The following is an 8,982-nucleotide window of genomic DNA, read 5'->3' as shown; positions in this document are numbered from 1 at the left end:
ACAAAGTTGATTAAGGGGCTGGAGCATCTCCCCTGCAAGGAAAGGCTGAGGGAATTGGGATTGGGGATTGTTCAGCCTGGAAAAGAGGAGACTTCAGGGTGACAAAAATGTAGCCTTCCAGTATCTGAAGGGAGCCAACAAAAGAGCTGGAGAGTGGCTTCAAAGTGAGAGGAGGTTTAGATTAGTTAGAAAAAAATTTGTCACTGTGAGGGTGGTGAGGCACTGAAACGGGTTGCCCAGAGAAGCTGTGGATGCCCCATCCCTGGAAGCGCTCAAGGATGGTTTGGATGAAACTGAGCAACTCAGTCTAGTGAAAGGTGTGCTTGCCCTAGGAAGGGGACTTGGAACTAGATGGTCTTTAAGCTCCCTTCCAACCAATATGTTACATAAATATGTAAGAAAATAAAATCGGAACCCTGCAATTAATTAAAAGTGATAGGGGAAAAAAGATACATTTAAGTTTATAATTAAGTTTATAATTTTGTTTATGCTGTTTTTTCTTTGGTTTGAGCTGTGAAAGCAGGAGCTTTATTTGGTGGAAAACACCATGGGTCCAAGATGAAATATGTAGGTCTGCGTGTCTCAACTAATGCAAACATATATGCAGCTCAACAGGGATTACAGGGCATGCAGCGCTTCCCAGAAACACTGCCTGGTCTGGCAGAGTATCTCAAATATGACTGATCATTGATACACATTATGGCTGCTGTTCATTTACCTTGCCACAGGCTGTACTGTCTCCTCCTACTGCTTTCAACCAGACATTGCTCCTGACGAACCTTATTGTAAGCACTTCACATAACTTCAAATCAAAAGGAGAAAAAAAAAAAAAAAGAAGAAGAAGAAGAAGAAAAAAAAAAGCCTTCTGTAGTTTCAGCTGAGAAAAGCAGCATTAGCCCTCGCCATAGTGGCTTAGGTCACTGTATGCCATCTCAAAGTCCCGGAAAACCAGGATCACGAAAGTAACAGCTTAGGAGAGTGTCTCGGGACTCACGGCGGCTCCTCCGTGTACACAAACTGTTGCTATTTCAGGGTACACAATTCCTAAACGAATCCTTTAAAACAAAATATACCCCAACAACAAAATCACCTAACAAGAAGAAAAATAAAAAAAATACCACTCGTTAAAAAAACTCCAAGATTTATTTTTTTTTTAAAGTGGTTATAATTAATATACTCGGTTGCATCCTGCTCAGTAAGCTGAAACACAGCTCAGCCCCAGCTCGAACAGAGCCCAGCCCCGCCGCCCCCCCGCCGCCTGCCCAGCCCGCGCCTTCCCCGGGGCCGCGGCGGTGCCGCGCCGCCTCCATCGCCGCCTATTTCGGGGCAGAGGCGGCGGGGCCGCTCGGCGGGCGGCGGCTCCGGTGAGCGGGGGCTTCGGGCGGGGGCAGCGGGCTCGCCCTCTCCGCCGGCGGGCGGGGGTGGCGGCGGCGGGCCCGGAGGGTTCCCGCGGCTCGGGAGCGGCGCAGGCCCGGGATGCGCGGCGGGCGCGGGCTCGGCGATGCGCGGCCCCTCGGGAAGCGGCGGCTGCGGCCTCCCGGGAGAGGCGCCGGGCCGGGGTCGGGCGGGCTCTGCCACCGCGGGCCCCCGCCGAACGCAGGCCGGGGCTTCCTGCTCCAGACGGGCGGGTGTTGGCGGAACGGGAGTGCTGAGCCTTCCTCCCTGAGGAGGGCTGGAGCCGGTGTGTGCGCTCCCACGTGTGAGAGCCCGCGGTGAGCCCCGCTGCTGCCCTGCCGCCGGGGTGCCGGCCCGCTGTGACCTTGGGGAGCCGAGCTACGGCCTGCCCACGCGGGCCATTGCAAGGAGCAGCGCTTCCTTCTGCGGGCATCTCGGTCTTTGGAGAGTGCATCGGCAAGGAGAAACATCTGGGGCTGAAATAGCATCTGCTTGCAGAGGACTCTGCGGGACCTGTTACACTTAGGCTTCTGTATTTCCAGGTTTGAGGTTTGGATTTGCTTTGGAAGTCACAGAGCAGTTGCTGCCTCGTTCTACCTACATGCAACTTTTAATAGAGTAGTGTTATTGCAAACAGGAAAAAAGAGGTACGTACTGATACTATACTAATTTCGTTTTGACTAAGACATAAATTGAAGGTGGGACTGTGCTAATATGGATCAGACAGCTAAACTTCCTTCTCTCTTAAAAGGTCCATATTTTTATAGGCATTTACTTTTTTCCTTCTGCTGCCAAGTTTTCTGTAGGTGATCTGGCATGTGCTCCCTTTGGGGACTGGCACGAGTCGATAAGCACTCAGCCTGATGAAAGCAGTCTGCATTTTACTGAACACAGACAGTTGTTGCTCTCTAGTAATTCCTTTCATTCAAAGTCTGTCTCAATGATTTGTTTCTTTCTCTCCTAAATGAGAAGCAAAACTCGGAGTGCAGTGTGAACGCTAATGAGACATATAGGATAACAAAGCATAATTTGGCCTTGGAGCCTCCGTTTTGAAGTAACACCCAGCATGCTGTGCTGCCAGTGACAAAACAGTTCAAATCTGAAGGCACAATTATGAAATTACATGTGTTAGTGTCATTTATTGCAAAAGCAACGTTTTATTTTGTTTTAAACTCATTTAGATTTATGTAACAGATTGGATGGGTAAAGTCACTGAGTGACAGTATTTGGCCTACTGGTGTAGTTTTTTAATGTTAAGAATAATAAATCTGTTTAGAGACAGGCTTTCTTAAAACCTTGGTAGTATTCAAGCATCTTATGTTTCTTGTACAAAGGATGTGGTTTATACAATGTGTGTTTTTATGATTCTTTCAAGGTAGCCTACTGGGAATTATGTTTCCCATTCATATTATGCCAAAATATATTTTGGGAGGTAACAGGCTTCAAAAGAAGGATTACAGTAGGTAGAGCAGTGAAAATTGTTCTGTTTACTGATGTACTGTGCTTGAAGACAGGCTTAAAAGCCAGTGAGGCACTAATTCTGTGTGTTTGTGTGGGTTTTAAGACTCATGCAGCTTTTTGACAGCACTGCCAGAGAAGTGTCTCGCTCAGCAGCCCGGTTCTGAAACAGTGGGAGCTCTTTGGCTGAGTTATTTTACTCCAGATAAATAAGCTTGTTTTAACTGCTTGCCCAGTGAAAGTATCTTGCTGCAAACTTGAGAACTGAATTCATTTGAATGTTTTATTTCAAAGTGTTACATTTGTATTTCTGCTTTCCAGCTGCCTTCCTGAGAGATGAGGTGTAATTCTTATTTATAATATTCTGGTGTGGGGGGGACTTGAACTAGGAACATGACAGCCAGACACAATTCAAGATGTTCATGTTCCTTCCCTTTCTACTCCTCTTCTGAAAGCCACCCAGTGTGCCTGTATCATCATTGGAAGAGTTTTCTTAGTTGCTCTTCCCCATGAGCAGATTCTGTTTTGCTTTACAGGTGAGGAAATTAAATATTCTAGCATGAAATATTCCTGCCTTAGACACCTCAGGGAAGACTATGCCTCTATAATCAATATAAAAGTAACCTTCAGCACTGTTCCCTGTACATACTCTTTTGCTTTCATTTGAGAGATCCAGGGTGATAAGCTGGAAAGCCCAAGTAAGCTGAACCTAGGTAGTGATACTCCAGAAGATCTGCCCAGTGCAACAAAATCAGTCAAAATACAAATATGCTAAGTCTCATTCCTGACCACAACCATTTTTTGTTTCTAAATGGAAGAGTGGATCTGAAAGCACTCCTGTAATGCTTTCACCTGTCAAGTTATTGTAAACTGTGTATGTTTCATCTTTCTCTTCCCTCAGGAGACAAGTATCTCCATACCTAGCAGGAAACAGGAGACTTTGCTCTGAAATAACTGATAAACAAGTGTGAAGCATGAGGATCAACTCTGCTGTTCAGGCTGCTATTGACCTCACAGCAGGTGCTGCAGGTAATGCTTTATTGCACAAAACTTCTGAGATACAGTTTTAATGCCTTTGACAAATATAAAAGCAGTTTCCAGTTGCTATAAAAAGCCTCACCTTCTGTGTTTTAAGGGTATGAGGAGAAGCAGTGACCTCAGCCAGTGTTGTAACTATATCCCTGTTGCTCCTCCCTGCCAAAACCCCTGCCACACAGTGAGGATATAAAACCTTACTCAGACTAGTCATTTTCTATAAGGAGGTTTAAGTTCTGCTTACATGAGTTTAAGAATCAGTCAGAGTATCAGCAGAGTTTTGCAAGCAAGTCGATGTGTGAGTGATTGAGGCGCTGCGTTTGTCACAGGAACCGTCCCTAACTGAAAGGGACAGGAGGCTATCTGAAGGGTTTCTGGCTCAGACAACATCCTGGTGTGAATCTCTAAAACCTCTGAAGCTCAGCAGGAGAACTGATGATAAATTTGCATAACTGACTTCCACTTCAGTCAAGTTTGTGCTGTAAAATTTTGCTGGACCAGTTGTGTGGGAATGGTTGCACTGTCTCACTGATATTGCCATGTTGGTAATGTCTGTGGCTCAGGGATGCAATTTTGAACACTACCAGGGAAAAGGGGTCTTTTTGACTTATAAGCTAACAGTGGTTATATGGAAAAGGTGGAAGATTTGTCTAATTTACTTTTGTAACTAGTTTAGACAATTTTAGTGATCTTTTTTTTCCCCACACAATTAAATTGTCAGTCCTTTTAATGACAATGTTAATGCTGTGAATATGACAGTATTAATGGTGCTAAATGCATTCAGTGGTAGTTATTTGAAGTCATTTGTCAGAGTGGAGGTTAACAGTGCAGTGAGAAAGCAAGGGGTAACACCACAAGTCTGGTGTGGCAATCTCTGCACTCTTTAGAAAAAGTAATTAAGTAAGCAAACAGCTCATTTCTCCAGAAAATGTACAACCTGGTTTTACCTTCCTCTCCAGATACAGTCTTGACTACCTCATAAATAATGACATATTGAGGCAAGCAAATTCTGGACAAGAATAAGTCATTTGGCTGTCTGTGGTCACAGTCCTTTACCTAGGATCTAAGCAACCTCTAATCCCTTCTTTCATTCAGGAGGACTCTTTTCCCCACCACTGCCATGTTATTATTAGGACCACACTTGTCTGAATGTTATAACAGATTTGACTTTTCGGGTTTCTGGTTTAATTTTGTAGTTGGGTTGGTTTTTTTATGACTCTTTACTGCTGGCTGGAAGAATTTTTTTTTTTTTTTTTATAATATATTTCAGATAATAACCAGGACTCTTGGTCTTTATATTAAGGCTTACAAAGTTCCAGTTGCAGTTTACTAGGTTTTTTGCACCAACTTCAATAACAGGCTTTTTGGAACAGCCATTCTGTCAACTTCCAGTTTTTCAGCTTTACATTTCAAACACCATTCCTGGCTTCTCTTGGATATCTTCCAACAGCCATTATTTTATTATAGAAACCTAGCATTTGTCCTGTAGATTAATATCTACCTGACTTCCCTGCAAATAACATTGTCTGATCCTTTCCAGCTCTGCTTTTCATTTGAAGCTCACATGGGTGTTACTGGTCTGAGCCAGCTACTTTTCTCCTTGGTTATCCTTCCAGAGCAGGAAACCCTTTGTGCTTCCTTGCATGATTTGCTCTGAAGTTTTTAATGATCCATCTCGTTGAGAATGAGGTTTTACGGCAGCTAGATCCCGAGTTTCTCTCAAGTACCTCTTTGCAGAGAAGCAAGAATAGTGTTATACAAATGTGTTCGCAAAGAGTAAAATGGATTGCAAATAACACTAGCTAAACTAATACTTACTCTTCTCCCCACTTAAAAATAACTAATCTTAATTGGATGCACAAATTTGTTTCCATTTCAATTACTTTGCTAACTGCATTTACCCATAAATTAAGGTATGTAACAAAACCATGAACCCTATATAAGGTACACCTATCATGTGCTTCCTGTCCGGTATTTGCTGATAGATTGCTATTGCTGTTTCTTACTGAAAAAGTGTAACATCAGCTCTTCCTGCAGACTACAGAACTGAATTAGATCTTGCAGAAGAACACTGCACTGTGAGCAAAACAGTTACTGATGACATTGATGGAAATACCACACAAGTTTTCAGGGTATTGACCTTGCAGTTCAGTTTGGAGAAGATAGCACATTGAGAAACTTTGCCCTTTTGCCCTTTTTCAGCCTATACTTGACACTTCCTTCCAGTCTGGAAAGAAACATGCTTAAGAGCTATCCGGAATTTTGAAGTAAAGGGTTTAATTCTTTGGTTATCAATTTATTATGTATGATCAGTTTAGCAGTCTCAGCAGTCTTCCTCTTGTCCTGGAGATATCACTTGATTACTAATCTTTCAGGGTTGGGATTTTTTTGCTATTACTGGAATGTAAAATCAGAGATGTCTTCTGAACCACTGCATTAATGGGCAAAGGAAAATGTTATTTAACTCATTGACACAAGTGACTTGATTGCAGAACAATACCTCTATTTCAGGACAAGTTTATAAAAGGGAACAGATTCATTTAGAAGCTTGCTTTTCATGAGATAAAGAAATGTTTAATGATAATCATGCTGTTACTGCTCCTTTGCCTGATTTTTTTTTTTTTCTTAAGGTAACTAAATTCACCAGTGACAATTGATGCCATTGTGCCAAAATCAGTGCACTTGTCTTTTCCTACGGAGAATGAATTAATTTTTGCTTTCTGTGTGATTTTCCTTATACTGGTGCTTCAGCTTAGGTGTTGCAGTTTGATAACCTTCAGCCACTCTGTTAACTTCCATTGCTTGCCTAGGTGGGACTGCCTGTGTGGCGACTGGCCAGCCCTTTGACACTGCAAAGGTGAAGATGCAGACATTCCCCAACATGTACAAAGGACTTGTTGACTGTTTTGTCAAAACCTATAAGCAAGTGGGATTTCGAGGCTTCTACAAGGGAACCACACCAGCGCTTGTAGCCAACATTGCAGAGAACTCTGTTCTGTTCATGTGCTATGGATTTTGCCAACAAATTGTGAGAAGAATTGTTGGAGTAGACAGGAAAACAAAGCTCAGGTAAGTAATAAATATATAGTTTGTATTTTAAAATAAATAAGTATATAAAAATTCATGCAATTGCTCTTTGCCAATACTGTACTGTCAGGGTGCAAGTGAGGTCCCCGGCTCTCTTCTGATGGTGTACAGTGTAGTAAATTTTGGAATATAGGCCTTAGTGTGACAGTATAGTGTCTAATATAACAGAGCCATCTACTAACCAGTCACTGCAGCTGGCTTGTTTAGATGATCACGGCTTAACTGGAGTACTCAAGACATGGAACGTTTTTACCAAGAGGATTGAGCATTTCAACACCTGAAAGTTAGAATTCCCTTAATTTCTAGGTTGTTCTGATTTTGCAGGGGAGGTAGTGGCTCTTCTTACAAGGAGGCATACTAAGGGGGAAAAGCACTTTTCTAATACTGTCTTGCTTTTAAAAAATGTCTTTATTTAAGGTTCAAAAGCTTGCTCACTTTACAAAACCCTTACCTTTTCCTACCCATTGAAATGTAGGAGGTAGGCCTACTAGCAGTATATTTCACTTCTTCACCATCTTTTGTGATCATCCTGGAAGGTAGACCACAGATGTGCAGAGGTCCTAGGATCATCTCACGTGACTGAGGCACCACAGTCATGCTAGATGTAGGGAAGGTAGTGTAGGAAACTGAAACAGTACACTGGTGCAATACTCTGTCTTTGGAGCTGGATACAGAATGGGAATGTGAGTATGCAGCAACAGCAAGCACCTTTGGTATCTGACAGTTCTTTCCTTGGTCAGGTAATGGTGGTTTTCAGATCCAAGATGGCTCTGTAATGACTTGTTGATTCAAGGTCAAATAGTGTGACTGCAGAGCTGCTCTACAACAAAGCATTAAAGAATTTAAGTTTACTTGAAAGATTGTCCCTTGGTGTTGTTTCCTTATTCTCTTCATCTAGATCATTGTGTATATGATATATACAACTTATATATATCTTATACCTTATATATATACCTTACATATATCTTATGAGGTACATATAAGAGAGAATTGTATTGACATGGTCTTCAGCAGGGCCCTGATGAGAACATGTGGTCTGTCCAGGACACCCCCACCCATTTTTACTATACTGTTACACTTTCAAAAAAGGACAAACTATAAAAAGTTTTTCAGTTAAAGGAATACATGTCACCCGATGCATAGGTCACAAAGAAAAGAAGAGAGGAATGCTAAATTCCGTTTATCTTTTAATATATGCTTAGTTCAACTAATAGATTTAATTTCATACTGAAGTCTAATGTGAGACAAAATGGGAAGAGAAGTGCTAAATTCCAGTCACTGCTCTGCAGGCAGTTACTGATTTCTTCCACTTTGAAAGTTGTCATTACTGCCATACCTGAATGTCACGAGCTTCATGTCAACAACTTGAGTTTTGTGATGCTTCAAGGTGAAAAGCTGTAGCTTTAATCTCTGATACTATAGATGTATCAAACTGCTGGGCACAAGGCAAGCATCTCCCTTGGATGGAAAGAATTTCTGTGCTGCAGTGAGATCAGTCTCAGCTGCACTGACTCCCCAGGTTCTGAAAGAGAAGCTCCACTTCTGTGCTATTGTGCAGCTCCTGTCCAAAACACTAGTGTCTGTGGGAGCTTGTTCAAAATGTATCATAAAGCAGTGTTGCCCTGGAGTAACAGCCTTTTGAGTCCTGGCAGTTTAGCAACCCAGAATCTGTGGTACATGTAAAATCACCACAAAATAAGCCTCAGTTCTGGAACACTGAGTCCCTACAGATGACAGTGCTGTCTTGTGGTGTGGTTTATGTTTGTGCTGTCTCTGATTCACATGGTTGCATTCATAGCAGCACACCCATACAAAGATTACAGTGATCCATTGTGCCTGCTTTCAGTTTTCTAGCATCTTCCTCTGAAATCCTTTATTAATACTGGTAAGGTGAATTTGACATCTATCTATATGAAGTGATTATTGCTCTTATTCTCTTTTGAGAAAGTAATTAGTAACTAAAAGTTGCCCAGTAAAACAAGTCTATGGAAATCTTTATAAATGCTA

General features: G+C 42.2%; 2 protein-coding genes across 3 annotated transcripts in view; one reads left to right on the top strand and one right to left on the bottom strand.

Annotated features, from left to right (window-relative positions):
• Positions 1 to 1,194: 1,194 nt before the first annotated feature.
• The window catches only part of SLC25A15 (solute carrier family 25 member 15), a 13,098-nt gene continuing 5,310 nt past the window's right edge, over positions 1,195 to 8,982 (top strand). Inside the window, exons 1-4 of one of the 2 annotated variants that reach the window (XM_086881425.1) lie at positions 1,195 to 1,364; positions 1,938 to 2,042; positions 3,755 to 3,882; positions 6,699 to 6,957. In XM_086881425.1, coding sequence (XP_086737551.1) covers positions 3,828 to 3,882; positions 6,699 to 6,957 — 314 coding nt within the window. In that variant the 5' untranslated portion in view covers positions 1,195 to 1,364; positions 1,938 to 2,042; positions 3,755 to 3,827. Of the gene's footprint in view, positions 1,365 to 1,485; positions 2,043 to 3,754; positions 3,883 to 6,698; positions 6,958 to 8,982 lie in introns of those variants that run through there. The other variant, XM_023947067.2, reaches the window with a different exon arrangement.
• The window catches only part of LOC111943815 (phosphatidylinositol 3,4,5-trisphosphate 3-phosphatase TPTE2-like), a 27,400-nt gene continuing 25,782 nt past the window's right edge, over positions 7,365 to 8,982 (bottom strand). Inside the window, exon 19 of the mRNA XM_023946881.2 lies at positions 7,365 to 7,795. Within this exon, the coding sequence (XP_023802649.2) occupies positions 7,729 to 7,795 (67 nt within the window). The 3' untranslated portion in view covers positions 7,365 to 7,728. The remainder of the gene's footprint in view (positions 7,796 to 8,982) is intronic.

The sequence above is a fragment of the Cyanistes caeruleus genome, chromosome 3 (genome assembly GCF_971803275.1).
Source record: "Cyanistes caeruleus chromosome 3, bCyaCae1.hap1.1, whole genome shotgun sequence".
In the NCBI taxonomy this organism is placed as follows: Eukaryota; Metazoa; Chordata; class Aves; order Passeriformes; family Paridae; genus Cyanistes; species Cyanistes caeruleus.
The sequence above is the reverse complement of the archived record's forward strand: the minus strand, read 5'-3'. Positions and strand labels throughout refer to the sequence as shown.